At 46.7% G+C, this 16,414-nt stretch overlaps 1 protein-coding gene across 2 annotated transcripts in view; it reads left to right on the top strand.

The window, feature by feature from the left end:
- The first annotated feature begins 12,031 nt into the window (after positions 1–12,031).
- Positions 12,032–16,414, top strand: part of WIF1 (WNT inhibitory factor 1) — a 62,546-nt gene continuing 58,163 nt past the window's right edge. The window contains exons 1-2 of one of the 2 annotated variants that reach the window (XM_045002463.1): positions 12,032–12,373; positions 12,812–12,951. In XM_045002463.1, the coding sequence (XP_044858398.1) occupies positions 12,232–12,373; positions 12,812–12,951 (282 nt within the window). In that variant the 5' untranslated portion in view covers positions 12,032–12,231. The remainder of the gene's footprint in view (positions 12,374–12,811; positions 12,952–16,414) is intronic. The other variant, XM_045002462.1, reaches the window with a different exon arrangement.

Raw genomic sequence — 16,414 nt, 5'->3', positions numbered from 1 at the left:
CGGGCCGGCCCGCCAGGGTCCTTACCCTGGCGAGCCGCGAGCCACCGGTTGCCGACCCCTGGTATAGATGGTCACTCTGAATCTCAAAATGTGAGAACCATCCCGCTTGATGGGGTTCAACGATCTCCTCATTTACCACTGCCACCTGGGCATATGCTCGACTCAGTGTCATCAGCCCGTTGCTCTCCCACAAAGTCCAAGAGGAGAGTCAAAATCTCTGATTCAGGTCATGGGGAGGGTTCCTATTCCAGTTGGGAGGAGGTCTGATCTGGCTGGGTTGGAGCTGAAGACTAGGATGTCCCTTCACCAGGGTCTCCAACCTTCTGCACACCTGCGAGGATTGCCGCTTCAGGTCAGCCTGTGGCTGGAGCTAGGGGCCCCTGGCCATCGGAGGGGGTTCCCACCAGCTTGGTTAACAATTCTCTAAAGTAGCTCCAGTCCCTGCCTAAAATAACTGGGTAGGCAAGTGTCGGGGTGAGACCAACCATCAGGGGCTCTTCCTGTCTCCCCACCGTTAAAGTCACTTCTGTGTGGGGGTAGGCCCTCACGTCTCCATGCACACACTGTAACATGACAGTGCCCTGAGTTGGGCCTGGATTAGGAACAACTGCACTTTGTACAAGGGTCTAGGCACACCCCAAATCTACCAGCCCCATCAGTTTGGCTGGGTCCCCTTGGTGTGCTCGTGTCTGCAGAGTCCAGATCTTCCCAAAGCTACATTCCACATAAGGACAGTTTCTGGACCAGTGCCCAGAACGGCCACACATGACACAGTGATCTGATCTTGGATGGTGCATGGGGTTTTCTGTTTCGGTACTTGGTTGGTCTGGTCCCCATGGGCCTCCCTGAGTTCCAAGCCAGGGATGTTCCCTTGATGTGCCACTGGTGGGCCTGTGGTGTCTCGAACTGAAGTATGAGTAAACAGCTCTAGGCTTCTGGGGTGGGGAACCCTGGCACCTCCTGATCCTCAAGCCCTCTGGGGCTCTGGTAAGGGGGGAACATGTCTACATTCCTCAAGGACCCGGGGTTCGCAAGTGGTTCCGTCCTTTGGCAGCACAGGGCTCTTGGTCCCAGATGATCCCTGTGATGGGTGTCATCACAGGAGACTTGGCAGCTAGGTAATTCTCAGTGAGCTGGATGGCATCCATCACTGTTTCAGGATGGTGCTGCAATACACATTCTCTTCCCCCAGGGGGCAGGATCTGAACAAACTGCTTTAGTAGGATCAGCTCAGCGACCTGCACTCCCATCTTTGCTTCAGGTTTGAGCCATCTTCAGCACGAGTCCTGCAGCTTCTGAGCGACCAGGTGTGGTCAGGCTCCCGGAGGGCAGTGTTCTCTCTAATTTTTCCCACCCATCTGTGGAATCACCTCCATATTGGTGCACATAACAAATTACATGTGGCGAGGTGGGGCCGAGGGGTTTGGAGTGTGGGAGGGAGCTCCAGGGCAGAGGGTTGGGTTGCGGGGTGGTGAGGGCTCTGGCTGTGGCTGCAGGCTCTGGGATGGAGCCAGGGATGATGGACTCAGGGCTGGGGCAGAGGGTTGGGTGCAGGGGGGTGAGGGCTCTGGCTGGGGGTGCGGGCTCTGGGGTGGGGTTGGGGATGAGGGGTTTGGGGTGTGAGAGGGGCTCAGGGCTGGATCAGAGAGTTGGGGGGCAGGGAGGTGGGGGGGTGCAGGCTCTGGGGTGGGGCCAGGGAAGAGAGGTTTGGGGTGTGGGAGGGAGCTCAGGGCTAGGGCAGAGGGATGGAAGGTGAGGGGGGTGAGGGCTCTGGCTGGGGGTGTGGGCTCCAGGGTGGGGCCAGGTATGAGGGGTTGGGGGTGCAGGATGCCCCAGGGCTATGGCGGGGAGAGAGGACTCCCCCAAGTTCTCTCTCCCTGCAGTAGCACCTGGGCTGGGGTGGAGGGGCACCTCTCCCCAGACGCGGCAGCACCAATGGGGCTGGGCCAGACTGGGTCAGAGGAAGGGCTCCTCTCCCTGGCAGCTCTGGAGGGGCCAGGCCGGGGGATCTGCATGGCCCTAAATAGCCTGCTGCGCGGCCGCACAGCTTACAGGGAACCTAGCTAGTGGGTACTGCTCCCTCCGGAAGCATTGATGAAACGTCTCCTCAGAGATTTCTAGGGTGTCAAGGATCACTGCCTTAACTCAGGCACATTCCTGGGTGGTGGCGGGGTCTAACGCATGATGTGTGGTCTGTACTACCCCAATTAAATACAGGGCCAACACTGCAGCCCATTGGTCTCGGTGCCACCAGGCTACCATGGCCACCCGCTCAAAAATTTCTAAAAAAGGCTCAGGATCATCATCAGGCCCCATCTTGGGAAGTGTGATGGGGCAGGGTTAGTCAACTCTGTTGGAGCACTGGCTCACAAAATGGAGGCCACTTGCTGAACCAGCTGCTGCTGCCAGGCTGCCAATTCGTGAACTAGCTGTTGCTGCTGCATCACCATCTGCTGCAGGAGTTGCTGCTGTTGCTGTTTATAGTGGGCATTTTGTTTGGTCATCCACTTCAGCAGCTCTTCCATCTCCATTCAAGGTTATTTTCTTCTGTTGTTTTGGGCTCTCTCTCTTTTTAAAAAAAAAATCCCCTTCAGCAGGGACTAGGGCATTGCTCACATTCTACACCACTTGTGATAGAGCCTTCAATGGGCTCTTTCCCTGGCTACGTCTTACTAAAATCTCATTATTTTGTGGCATGGCCCCTCTAGTTACCCCACAGTTGGGGCTTATCTGCAGGATCGCCTGGGCAAGAGAAAGGCTTACTTTTCTCCATTGGCTGCGTTGGCTGGCAGGTTGCTGCTCCATCCCTTCAGGCAGGCAAACAGGGAGCTCCTGTCTCCTCATCAGTCAGTGTCTGACTGAGGCCTGGTCTACACTACGCGTTTATACCAAATTTAGCAGCGTTAAACCGATTTTACGCTGCACCCGTCCACACAACAAAGCCCTTTATATTGATATAAAGGGCTCTTATAACCGATATCTGTACTCCTCCCCGACGAGGGGAGTAGCGCTCAAATCGGTATTGCCATGTCGGATTAGGGTTAGTGTGGCCGCAATTCGACGGTATTGGCCTCCGGGAGCTATCCCACAGTGCACCATTGTGACCGCTCTGGAAAGCCATCTGAACTCGGATGCACTGGCCAGGTGGACAGGAAAAGCCCCATGAACTTTTGAATTTCATTTCCTGTTTAGCCAGCGTGGAGAGCTCACCAGCACAGGTGACCACGCAGAGCTCATCAGCACAGGTAACAATGCAGTCTCCTGAGAATCGAAAAAGAGCTCCAGCATGGACTGCATGGGAGGTACTGGATCTGATCGCTGTATGGGGAGAGGATTCCATGCTAACAGAACTCAGTTCCAAAAGACGAAATGAAAAAACATTTGAAAAAATTTCCAAGGCCATGATGCAGAGAGGCCACACCAGGGACTCAGTACAGTGCCGTGTGAAAGTTAAGGAGCTCAGACAAGCCTACCAGAAAACCAAAGAAGCAACCGGAAAGTCCGGGGCAGGGCCAAAAACATGCCGCTTCTATGCTGAGCTGCATGCAATTCTAGGGGGGTCCGCCACCACTACCCCACCCCGTCCATGGATTCCGAGGTGGGGGTGGTAATCGCAGCCATGGCTGAGGATTCTGCGGATGGGGAAGATGAGGAGGAAGAAGAGGAGGACGAGCTCGTAGAGAGCACACAGCACTCCGTTCTCCCCAACAGCCAGGAGCTTTTTCTCACCCTGACGGAATTACCCTCCCAGCCCTCCCAAGCAACTATCCCAGACAATGAAGCCATGGAAGGGACCTCTGGTGAGTGTACCTTGTAAATATAAGACATGGTTTAAAAGCAAGCGTTTTTTAATGATTAATTTGCCCTGAGGACTTGGGATGCATTCGCGGCCAGTACAGTTACTGGAAAAGTCTGTTAACATGTCTGGGGATGGAGCAGAAATCCTCCAGGGACATCTCCATGAAGCTCTCCTGGAGGTACTCCAAAAGCCTTTGCAGAAGGTTTCTGGGCAGCGCTGCTTTATTCCGTCCTCCATGGTAGGACACTTGACCACGCCATGCATGTAGCAAGTAATCTGGTATCATTGCATGACAAAGCCTAGCTGCGTATGGTCCCAGTGATTGCTGGCATTCAAGCAACATCCATTCTTTATCTCGCTGTGTTATCCTCAGGAGAGTGATATCGTTCATGGTAACCTGGTTGAAATTCAGGAATTTAAGTAAGGGGACAGAGATGGCCATTCCTACTGGGCTGTTTGCCTGTGCCTTAAAAGAAATCCTTCCCTGCAGGTAGCCAAGCGGGGGGAAGGTCGGGGGGAGGGGGGGGCGATTGGCACTAAGTTTTTCCACGTTTGGCTAGCAGGGATCTTTCCTGCTACTAGCCATGCGGTTGGGGGGGAGGAAAGGGGGGTGTTTAGCAGTGATCTTCCATGATGCCAGCCACGGGGTGGTTTATGCTGCTGCACGTTAAAAGGAAAGAAGCAGCACTCAACGGTAACACCAAAGCTGCAGGCACTCAATATTAAGATGCAAAATGCGACCTTGTAGTGAAGACACATGTGCTATGTAAGGTGAATAGTGTTGTTCACCGTGAAAGAGTATGATCATTGTTCTCTAAAATGTATCTTTTTAAATACTTCTCTCCCTTTTTTCCCTCCCTCATGCAGCTGCAAATTTTTCAAGCCCCCCTACTCCATCCCGAAGGCTATCTCAGATAAGGCAGCGGAAAAAAAAGACGCGAGAAGAAATGTTTTCAGAAATCATAGAAATGACCCGCAATGAAAGAGCTCATCTGAATGAGTGGAAGGACGTGGTAGCAAAGTACAGGAAAGATGCCAGTGACCGTGAGGACAGGAGGGACCAATGTGAGGACAGGAGGGACGCTCGAGATGAGAGGAGAGATGCTCGAGGTGAGAGGTGGCAGCAGGAAGATCAGCGGTGGCGGGATGCAACTCTGGGGCTGCTGCGTGATCAAACTGACATGCTCCGGCGTATGGTGGAGCTTCAGGAACAGCAGCAGGATCAGAGAGTGCCGCTGCAGCCCCTGTATAACCCCCCTCCCCCCATACCATGTTCCTTAGCCTCCTCACCCACCAGACGAGTAAGAACTCGTGGGGGTAGGCTCCGTGCACCCTCCCACTCCACCCCAGTGGACAGCCCAACCAAAAGGCTCTCATTATTATGAAATTTTTTTAGTGGCCTTTTCCTTCCCTACTATTCTCCTCCCAAACCCTACCCGGGCTACCTTGTCAGTTCTCTCCCTCTTTTTATAATTAAGTAATAAAGAATACATGATTTTTAAACGAGAGTGACTTTATTTCCTTAGAAAGCAAGCTGTGATCGAAGGGGGGGCATGACTTACAGGGAATGAGTCAATCAAGGGGGGAGGGTTTCATCAAGGAGAAACAAACACAACAGTCACACTGTACCCTGGCCAGTGATGAAACTGGTTTTCAAAGCTTCTCTAATGCGCACCGCTTCCTGGTGTGCTCTTCTAATCGCCCTGGTGTCTAGCTGTGCGTAATCAGCGGCCAGGTGATTTGCCTCAGCCTCCCATCCCGCCATAAAGGTCTCCCCCTTACTCTCACAGAGATTGTGGAGCACACAGCAAGCAGCAATAACAATGGGGACATTGGTTTGGCTGAGGTCTGAGCGAGTCAGTAATGTGTGCCAGCGCGCCTTTAAACGGCCAAATGCACATTCTACCACCATTCTGCACTTGCTCAGCCTGTAATTGAACAGCTCCTGACTACAGTCCAGGCTGCCTGTGTATGGCTTCATGAGCCATGGCATCAAGGGGTAGGCTGGGTCCCCCATGATAACGACAGGCATTTCAACATCCCCAACTGTTATTTTCTGGTCTGGGAAGTAATTCCCTTGCGGCAGCCGTTTAAACAGAGTAGTGTTCCTGAAGATGCGAGCGTCATGAACCCTTCCCGGCCATCCCACGTGGATGTTGGTGAAACGTCCCTTGTGATCCACCAGTGCTTGCAGCACCATGGAAAAGTACCCCTTGCAGTTTATGTAGTGGGTGCCCTGGTGCTCCGGTACCAAGATAGGGATATGGGTTCCATCTATCGCCCCACCACAGTTAGGGAATCCCATTGCAGCAAAGCCATCCACTATGACCTGCACATTTCCCAGAGTCACAACCTTTCATAGCAGCAGCTTAGTGATTACTTTGGCTACTTGCATCACAGCAGCCCCCACAGTAGATTTGCCCACTCCAAATTGATTCCCGACTGACCAGTAGCTGTCTGGCGTTATAAGCTTCCACAGGGCTATCGCCACTCGCTTCTCAACTGTGAGGGCTGCTCTCATCTTTGTATTCTGGCACTTCAGGGCAGGGGAAAGCAAGTCACAAAGTTCCATGAAAGTGCCCTTACGCATGCGAAAGTTTTGCAGCCACTGGGAATCGTCCCACACCTGCAACACTATGTGGTCCCACCAGTCTGTGCTTGTTTCCCAGGCCCAAACTCGGTGTTCAATGCCTAGAACCTGCCCCATTACCAGCAAGAACTCCAAAGCGCAGGGGCCCATAGTTTGACAGAATTCTGTGTCCATGTCCTCATCACTCTCGTCGCCGCGCTGCCGTAGCCGCCGCCGCCTCGCCTGGCTTTGCAGGTCCCGGTTCAGCATTGACTGCACGAGAATGCGCGAGGTGTTTAAAACGTCCATGATTACTATCTTGAGCTCAGCAGGCTCCATGCTTGCCGTGGAATGGCATCTGCACAGTTCACCCAGGAAAAAAGGCGTGAAACGGTTGGTTGCTGCTGCTTTCACGGACGGAGGGGTGAGGCTGTACCCAGAAGCACCCGCGACAATGTTTTTTGCCCCATCAGGCACTGGGATCTCAACCCAGCGTTCCAATGGGCGGGGGAGACTGTGGGAACTATGGGATAGCTATGGGATAGCTACCCACAGTGCAACGCTCAGGAAATCGACGCTAGCCTCGGTACATGGACGCACACCGCCGAATTAATGTGCTTAGTGTGGCCGCGTGCACTCGACTTTATACAATCTGTTTTAAAAAACTGGTTTCTGTAAAATCAGAATAATCCCATAGTGTAGACGTACCTGAGCTAGGCTCCCTTCTTTTCTACCCCCTCCAGGCATGGCATGGGGCAGAGCTACAGGTTTTCTTTAACTCCTGATGTGCAAGGCAGCAGTTTCTCTGCTCCTTCACACGGTGTTAAAACCAGCTTAGCAGGTAAATAGGAAAGAATTTTCGATCACGGTTTGGCTGCTAAAGCTTAGTACTTTTTTAACTCTTGTGTCCACCTTCTTCCACAGATGCCTGACTATTGGACAACCCCACAGCATATGCATAAGAGTTCTTTTTTCTTTGGTACAGGGCCAACAAACATCAGAGGATAAGGCCTTTAATTCTGTGCAACCTGATGTCCAATGCATTTTGAATAAAATAACTTCAGATGTACAGAAGCATTGTTAATATTATGTAATATGCTCTGCCACTGGGATTCTTTAAAGGGCTTTGATAAATCCTATCCCATGCTTTCACAGAGAACTCCAGACTTGGGGCTGGTCTACACGGGGGTGTGTGTGGGGGGGGAAATTGAGCTAAGATATGCAACTTCAGCTATGCTAGTCGCATAGCTGAAGTCGAAGTATCTTAGTTCGACTTACCTGGCCGTCCTCATGGCGGCAAGTCGACTGCTGCGGCTCTCCCATCAACGCTGCTTACTCCTCCTGCAGAGGTGGAGTACGGGCGTCAATTTGCGGATTGATTTATCGTGTCTAGACGAGACGCGATAAATCAATTCCCGATAGATCGATTACTACCCGCCAATCCGGCGGGTAGTATAGACGTACCTTAAGTAGACATAGTGGACATGGGCCTGAAGAGTTTATGAAACATGTCTAAGGTCCCAGTAGTTCTGGGGCTTCTCACAGACCAAATTGCCATATTAGCAAGTGTCTAAGGGCATATCCAAGTGTTTAAATTCAGTTGGAGCTGTCTGGAGCAGAACTCGGGTAAATATTTTCAACTGCCCTACAGTTTTCATGGCATGTTGTTGTGGGGGAGGATAATAGAGGGGCTCTGGGAAATACTCTATGAGAATTTAAACCCTAGGAATGTCTACATTGTCCCGTAGTTCGGACCTACTGGGTGTGAATAGCAATGTGCACCAAAGAGCTGAACTGTAACTCCCCCATGTGGGCACCTTGGGTGTGACCTAAACTGTGGGGCTGCATAGACATGCCTTCAGTTGTATGTACTGCCACTTCACTGACAGCTGCAGGTCAGAACATTACTTTAGTGTTAGAAAAGGGCCAAAATTCTCACCACTGACTAATTAGGAAATCCATATGATCCCCCTGCTCAGCCAGTCCTCCAAATTATAGGTTTGTTCTCACTCTGCAAGTCTGAATTGCTTCAAATAGATGCTCTTGCATGATGGCAAGGATGAAATTGATACCTCTTTGCTAGGGTAGCCCAGACCCTTCATGCAGTCTACTTGTTTTTCTCCACTGGAGAAAAAGAGCAGCTGAGTGGAAAATTGGTTACATTAATACACATTCAATTTCCACCAGTGTGTGTATAAAGATATTAGCATGCTGGAAATGGTTTGATATCTCTGACATCATGAGCACATAATAACAATTTTGTAGGTCTGGGAGCCCAAACCTCTCCTTGGGGATTTGGAGTCTTTTAAATGATTGTCATGGCATTGACTAGAGACCCATGGGAAGGATCCAATAATATTATTATATTTTCTAAAATGGAGGGATTATACAGCTAGACTGTTTGGAATATAGAGGAGCCCAGGCAGAATATTGATTTTTATTGAGTTAACTCTTCCCCACAGGCTCAGGGAGAGAGCATGCCACACATTGTATCACTATTTGAGAGTATAGAATCTAAGTTTATCTTCAATCGGCCTATATCCTTAACTGATTTGTTAATAGAACTCATCATAGATTTAGGCTTTTGCGAGTGCTGTAATGCCTCCTGAATTATAATTGCTTACTTTGTCAAATTCACATGACACCTACAATATTCTATAGAAAGCTTGTCTCCCTAAATCCAACAGTTCTTGCTCCACACGTGTTGAAAGATATTTATAGGGTTATCTGTTGGAATTAGGTCCTATTTGATCATTGAAGGAGTGATCCATAAAGTACCAGGTCTCGTGTTTTAACTAATGTTTTACGGGGAATAATTAGATTCTTGCTGGAGAAGCATAACTAGTATAGTGCTTAGAACTATGCCATAACAAAAATACTGAATTGGCATCTATTCACTGTCTTTTTGGACAGTGTCATGTAACATATATCAACAGATGGAAGAACTGGCAAAACTTATATTGGTACCCCCACCAACTGAATGTACCCACCATTTGTAACACTGATAAGCAACTTAGTTGTGCTGTTACATCCTGGGCTGCTCTTGGGTGCTGTAGCTAAGGGCACTTTTTTCACCTGCCTGTGGTGAGAATTGTTTTTGTTTGTTTGTTTCTTTTTGGGTTTTTTTTGCTTTTTATGTATATCTTACCACAATTTTCCATGCCTTTGTCATCTCAAGACTGTAGATCAGTGGTTCTCAACCAGGGGTATGCAGAGGTCTTCCAACATCAACTCACCTAGATATTTGCCTAGTTTTATAGCAGGCTACATAGAAAGCACTAGCAAAGTCAGTACAAACTAACATTTCATACAGACAACGACTTGTTTATAGTGCTCTATATACTATACACTGAAATGTAAGTACAATATTTATATTCTAATTGACTGATTTTATAATTATATGGTAAAAATGAGAAAGTCAGCAATTTTTCAGTAATAGCGTGCTGTGACACTTTTGTATTTTTATGTCTGATTTTTGTAAGCAAGTAGTTTTTAAGTGAGGTGAAACTTGGGGTACACAAGACATATCAGCCACCTGAAAGGGGTACAGTAGTCTGGAAAGGTTGAGAGCCACTGCTGTAGATTACTGTAAGGAACTCAATACCTTGAGACTACTGAGAAACTTAAACTAGTGCAGTATGCAGCTATCTGCTCACTAATCGTTCATGTTGGGAGCACATTATACCACTGTTTTAGGACCTGCAATGTCTTTCAGTAAGTTTCTGGGTGCAATTCAAGATGTTGGTGTTAACCTATAGAAGACTCAAAGGATTTGTGTGACATGGTTATGTGGGGGATTTGGAGGGGTGCTGCTCTAACTTGTGGCAGCTGGCCCTTTCTTCTGGTCCCCCCAGAAACACTTACTGTCCCCCAATATAGTCAAATAATGGCTGTGTGTGTATCACCATGGTGACTGTGGAAAAGATTCCTGAAAAACCACAGCCATGGTAGGGTTATTTCTTTTGCTGTCTGATTTGGCGTTTACAGAAAAATGACGGCTGTTTTTTGCATGAACACCTTCTTCAAAGAATGCTATTGGCACTGGGATTAGGGAAGACAGATTTTCAGCTTTCCAGGCCAAAGGAGTAGGATGGTAACATAGCTGTGTACAAGGAAAATAAACAGAAAAAAATAGAACAGGAACTTCTGGGGCTGATGTCTCGCTGGGGTCAGGCACAAAAAGGAGAAGCCATGCTCAGATGCCAGTGGGCTACAGTCACCATTGTTAGAAAAAATGGTCTGAAAAGGTTCTGCTGCTGAAGAGAATATAATCATCCTCCAGAAAGCCCCAATAAAAATGATTTTTGTTTTGTTTGATCATAATTTGATGCGTTATCCTTCACTAAACTTTTGGAAGAAGATTCAGTTCTTCAGCAATTTGCTATTGATCAAATCAGCCTGTAGAGGGCCTCCTTGCACTGAGAGCTTTTGTTATTACAAAATCCTGTTAAAATGATAGGTGCAGAAGGAGGGGAGTGGAATACTATCCATGCTTTGGTTATTTTACAAAATCCTTGGATGTCAATGGCCATCATTTGTGAAAATTAAGATTAAATACTTTAAAAACATATAGTTTATCATAATTTTAATGTTCACCTGCTTTAAAACTATAATGCTGCATTTAGTTTATTCACCTTTATTCTGAAAGCATCTTCAAGCAAAAATGTAAAACCATGGAAAATTCAGAGTAAGAGTACATCTATTAGTTTCGGCTTTTAAAAACCAAATATACTTGTAATTCCAAGATGTAATAGATACTATACTAAATATATTCTGACAAATTTAAAAGACATTCAGTCAAAATAACAGAAATAAGGCAGGAAATAAACATTGGAACTACCATACTGGATTAGAGCAGTGGTCTTTCTATTCGAGGATCAAATGCTCCACAAATGATGAAAGAAACACCACAGTAGGCACTTATGGGATAATCTTCCCCCAGAGAGAGTTTCCTCCTAGTCTTGTATAAATTACAGGTTGGTTTCCAGCCTGAAGCAAAACTCTTTTAAAAAATTACTATTATAAATCCAGATATCAATATACATATTCCACACATAAAGACAAATGAATGTGTCTTTTTTTTTTTGCTCAGGGTATTTGCACCAGCTGATACACAACATGCCATTCTTATAAAACTCATGTCTTGAGGCACATCTGATTTGTCATTGATTTCCATGACATTAAGAACTGAGTTTTGAAAGTATGTTTAATCATCATTATAAACCTGGATGGAAAATAGTATTTTCCAAGAATATTTTTTGTGCCACTGGCACCGCCCAACTGCACACTCATGCCCTCTGTCTCTCTCACCCCACAACGCTCCATTACCTTTATGCCCCCAAGCACTCAATACACCCCCATTAGCCCCGTACTCACCCCTCCCAGGTGTCTCCCTGCCATTTATGCCCCACCTAACGCCACCCCAGTTCCTCCCACCCCCACCTGCGCCTCCACACCCGCTCCCCCTCCCTTCCCCCCTCGCCTCCCCGCCGGCCGAGCACCGGGAAGTGCGGGCGAGCAAGGGAAGGACTCGGCGGGCTTCTCCGGCCCCCTCTGGCGGAGCCGCGCTGCCAGCCCGGCCTCGCTTCCCTGCTCCAGGCGCCTCCTAGCGGGGCTCAGCGGCAGCGCGGGGCGCCGGTGCCTTTCCCAGGCACGTCCCCGCTCAGCCGCGCTCAGCCCGACTCCCAGCCCCGCTCGCTGCTGCCAGGGGGCGAACCCACCGACCCACCCCCCGCGGCCAGCGCGCCCGCCCGCCCGCCCGGCGCTGCCCAGAGCCAGTCGGCGCGGAGACACGCGGCGTGTGCGCGCGGGACGGGGCGAGGGGAAGGCAGCGCCCGGCGCCTTTCGGAGCAGCAGCAGCAGCATGGCCGGTCCGAGCGCCCTCTGCTCCGCGCTCGGGCTCTGCAGCATCCTGAGCCTCTGGGCTCTGCCGGCGCGGGCAGCGCAGCGGCAAGAGGACACTCTCTACATGTGGATTGATGCTCATCAAGCCAGAGTCCTGATAGGTAAGCTGGGGCTCTACCCCCCTCGCCTTAGCACCGGCTCTTTGCTCCCGTTAGCGTCTCCCTGGAGGTGCTTCAGCGACGTGTTTGCCAGCCCCATGAAATCGCCCTGCCTAGAGGCTTCAGTGAGTTACTCCTCCAAGCAGTTTGGTAACCTGCCCTAGTGGGGCTCCTGCTGAAAGGCGTAGCCCTCCAGAAAGACTAACCGGTGCACTTCAGCTCTGTCTTTTATCCGTGAAAACCGAAGTGCCAGTGGAAACTTTAGGTGGTTCAAACATTGTTGTTGTTTGTAGCATAGGAAAGGGAAAGTTTATCCCAGTGGTTAGTCTTCCCAAGAACTAGCTGGTAGCGATAATAAGCATTCTCCACAGTAAATGTTCATCATACATGAGAATCCTGCTTCATTTCCCTCTTTCTAGGCTGTATATTTTTGTTTTACAGGCTTTGAAGAGGATATTCTGATTGTTTCAGAGGGGAAAATGGCCCCATTCACTCATGATTTCAGAAAAGCCCAGCAGAGGATGCCAGCTATTCCAGTCAATATCCACTCTATGAATTTTACCTGGCAAGCAACAGGAAGGGTAGGTACAGATTGAGATTGGAAGAAGAAAAAAACCCCTCTTTAAATATGTTCAGTGGAGGCAAATATTTAGTTTTTAGAATATTTTAGGAAACTATTTCTGATATGTGCCAAAAAGACACTAAACAATGAGCCCTTGATCTAGAATCACCTGTTATAGGAATTATTTATCTAGCATGGAAAATATATAGTGCTTTTAAAAAAGTCAGAATGAAACACTGTCCCTAACCCAACGAGTTTATAATTTAATTCAGACAACACAAAATATGGGGTAACATGGAAGGCTGTGGACACATTATTGATGTGGAAATTATCATAAGGAAAATACTTGGAAGAACTAAATTTTAAAATGGGATTTTAAGAAGGAGGGTATGCTTTCTTTGCTGATAAACTAAGGATAAAAGAACCAACAAGATTAGACAACACAAACTCATGAGGAAGACATTAGCTAGCCTTAAATGAAATTTTACAGGCCAACAGTCCATAATGTGGATACAATTTTGTTATTTTTTTTTTAAACCATAAGGTTTTAGCATATGGAGCTCTACTATGACTCATTTATTAAATACACACATGCTGTTTCAATATGCATAGTTGTGTTAAAATAGGAGCTGTATTGCCTAGATCTATTTCTACAAAATATAATGGCAAAACTATGCAGCGTTGCAATCTATTGAGCCCACAATTCTCTAGTCAACTTTTTTTTACTGAAAAGATAAGAAGGTATGGCACACTTTCATGCACAATTTGACAGACTGATAAATATGTTAAATTTGAATAACACTGCATCATGTTGGTCGAAAGTTATCATGGATACGGAGACATATTCAGCTCAACAGAAAAGAATTCTAAATAAAACATTAAAAAAAATGCAGTCCATGCATTTGATACAAGAGAATGTTCAGTAAAAAAAATCATGTACTTTTCAAAATATTCAGTGAATATTTTGGTTATAGTTTGGTCAACTTTATAACTATGCGAGTTTTCAATTGTTTAGAAACATTTTTTGCAAAATGATCATTTATGATTCAGGAAATCTCTTACAGCAATTGTTATACCCTTCTATCTATATTAGGTACTTATATGGCTCCATTACCATAGTATCTGAATGCTTTGCACTCTAATATATTCATCATCACAACACCCCTCTGAGGTAGGGAAGTGCTCTCATCCCCATTTTACAGATGAGGACTGAGGCACAGAGTGCTATTTAAGTAACTACCCATAGTTAACATGTCCCAGGACAGGCATGGTTGTACTGCTGTCCATGAGGAAAAAATATCTTATTGGGGAGTGGGATTGAGACATCAGAGAGAACCCAATTCCTTTTCCCTATCCCTTTTTTCTTTTCTGCTCTAAGTCCCCTCTACTGCAACCCAGTGAACAGTTTGTTGGGAAGCTGTGATTGTAACATCTGAAATGCATGGCACTGCTCAAACGCTTAAAGTAAAGCATGTGTTTAACATCTCTACTGGATTGGGGTCAGAGTATTCAGCCCCTTGCAGGATCAAATCCCATTTGAACTGTGAAACAAATCATTCTTCTCTTTAATTTATTTACTGAAATCATATTAGTTAAAACGGCCTTGACATGCTTAAATATTTTAAAATTTAAAAAGTAATTAATCTACAGTTTCAATGGCTGTACATCTACACAGAATGCTATTTGAATATCTCCCATGTCAAAATCAGATCAGAACTAGTTTTATTTCTACAGAAACCGATTGGCATAATTGATTATTACATACTTCAGGTAAAAAAATTAAGATGAAGTGAAGGATTTAGTTAAGCATAAGACATAGCAATTATTTAAGGATACAAATGTTGACATTTTAAAAACACAAACCTTAATTCTGGAATTTTTAAGGTAAGGTAAAACAAAAATGATTGGAACAAATAATATATGGAGATAAAATACTATAAATAACCTTAACTCTGTCTCACTCCTCCTGTTTCTAAAGTAGTGTTAGCTTTCAGTCATGAGTCAAATAAATGCTAAAAATAACATAGGCTATTCATTTGGTGGAAAACATATAATCCTGTTTAGTTAGCACTTACTGCCCCATCCACCTCCATCCTGTGCGTACAGAGTATGTATACCAGAGCAGTTTGTTCCAATGGCTGCGGATATTTAAACATGATGTGTCAGTGCAGATTAGGTGAGGAGTTCTAACTCACAGCCCAGATGGGGTGACTGTGGTGACTTTAAACCAGCTTCATGTCTTCCCAATCCTGGGCTGTTCCAGGGGCTGGTGAGCCCCCCTGGTATAACTGCCTGGGGAGCCTAAGTTCTGGCAGCCTCTCTGGGTTGCCCTCTGGGCTGCAGTGCTCCCTGGAATCTCCTCAGTAGTGTGTACTGTGGCCCACCCCCAACATGCCCTTCCTGTCCCAGTAGGTTCTCAGAGGCCAGCCTTACATCTGTCTTCCACAGTTTCTGTGCCAAGGATATCTTCCCCTGGTGGGAACCAGGGCTTTTTGACAGTGTCTGTATATTGTTCCTGCCCTTTTTCCTGGTGTAAAGGGGTTGGAGCCAGAATAAGGGTCTTGCCCTAGATCTTGACAGTCCATAGTCAAAGCAAAAAGATTAATTAGCACTGTACTGCATCTAGCACACTGGGGTCCTGGTCCATGACTACAGTTCTTACGCGCTATGGTAAAACCAATAAATAAGAATGATAATTTTGAAATAACATGCACCTAATTTAACTTAGTGGCAGTGCTAAGAGGACCGAATTAAGGTTGTCTGTGGTAACAGAACTCCATTTTTCCAATATTTCCAACATTTGAAAAATTTTTACTTTAAATTCACATTTTCAAATGCTTTCTTTTAATTTTAAATGTAAGGGCTTTTACAAATATCCCTTGCACACTCCAAGTAAGTACTATGTGTTTGAAACCTTTACTCAGCCTTAGTTTTTGTCTGAGAATTTCCTTAGCTTTTTGATAACGCTGTCAAGAAAAAAAATACCAGTACTCTTGCTATACAGAAAAATATATTAACCATAAATAGTAGACTGCCTCTTATCTAATAGCTGTTAATTAGCACATCATGGTCCTCTACTTGCCTGAACTGCAGCCACATGTGTTCCATGATGTGTCTTTGGACTTCTCATGGTCCTTATGCCCGGATGGTTTTGCCTCAGAGCTATGCAGGAGTTCTTTGGGAGTTCTAGAGTTCCTGGGACATATGAACTACACAGCAGCATATGCATGGTTTCTAATACATGCTAGTCCCTCTGCAGATCCAGCAGATATTAGAAACCATGCATACACTATTGTACAGCTCCTATGTCCCAGGAGCTCCAACAGTTTGGGCAAATTTTCTGCTACCATGCAGCTTGCATTCCAATTTACATCTATGCAATGTGGGTGTAAAGCACTAACGCATTAGAATGGAAGTGTTTTATGTCTACTTTGCACAGCTGTAATGATGACACAAGGTGCAGGGCAGTGGAGAATCTGCCC

Source organism: Mauremys mutica, chromosome 1 (assembly GCF_020497125.1).
Source record: "Mauremys mutica isolate MM-2020 ecotype Southern chromosome 1, ASM2049712v1, whole genome shotgun sequence".
Taxonomy (NCBI): domain Eukaryota; kingdom Metazoa; phylum Chordata; order Testudines; family Geoemydidae; genus Mauremys; species Mauremys mutica.
This window is presented reverse-complemented; position numbering and strand designations above follow the sequence as displayed.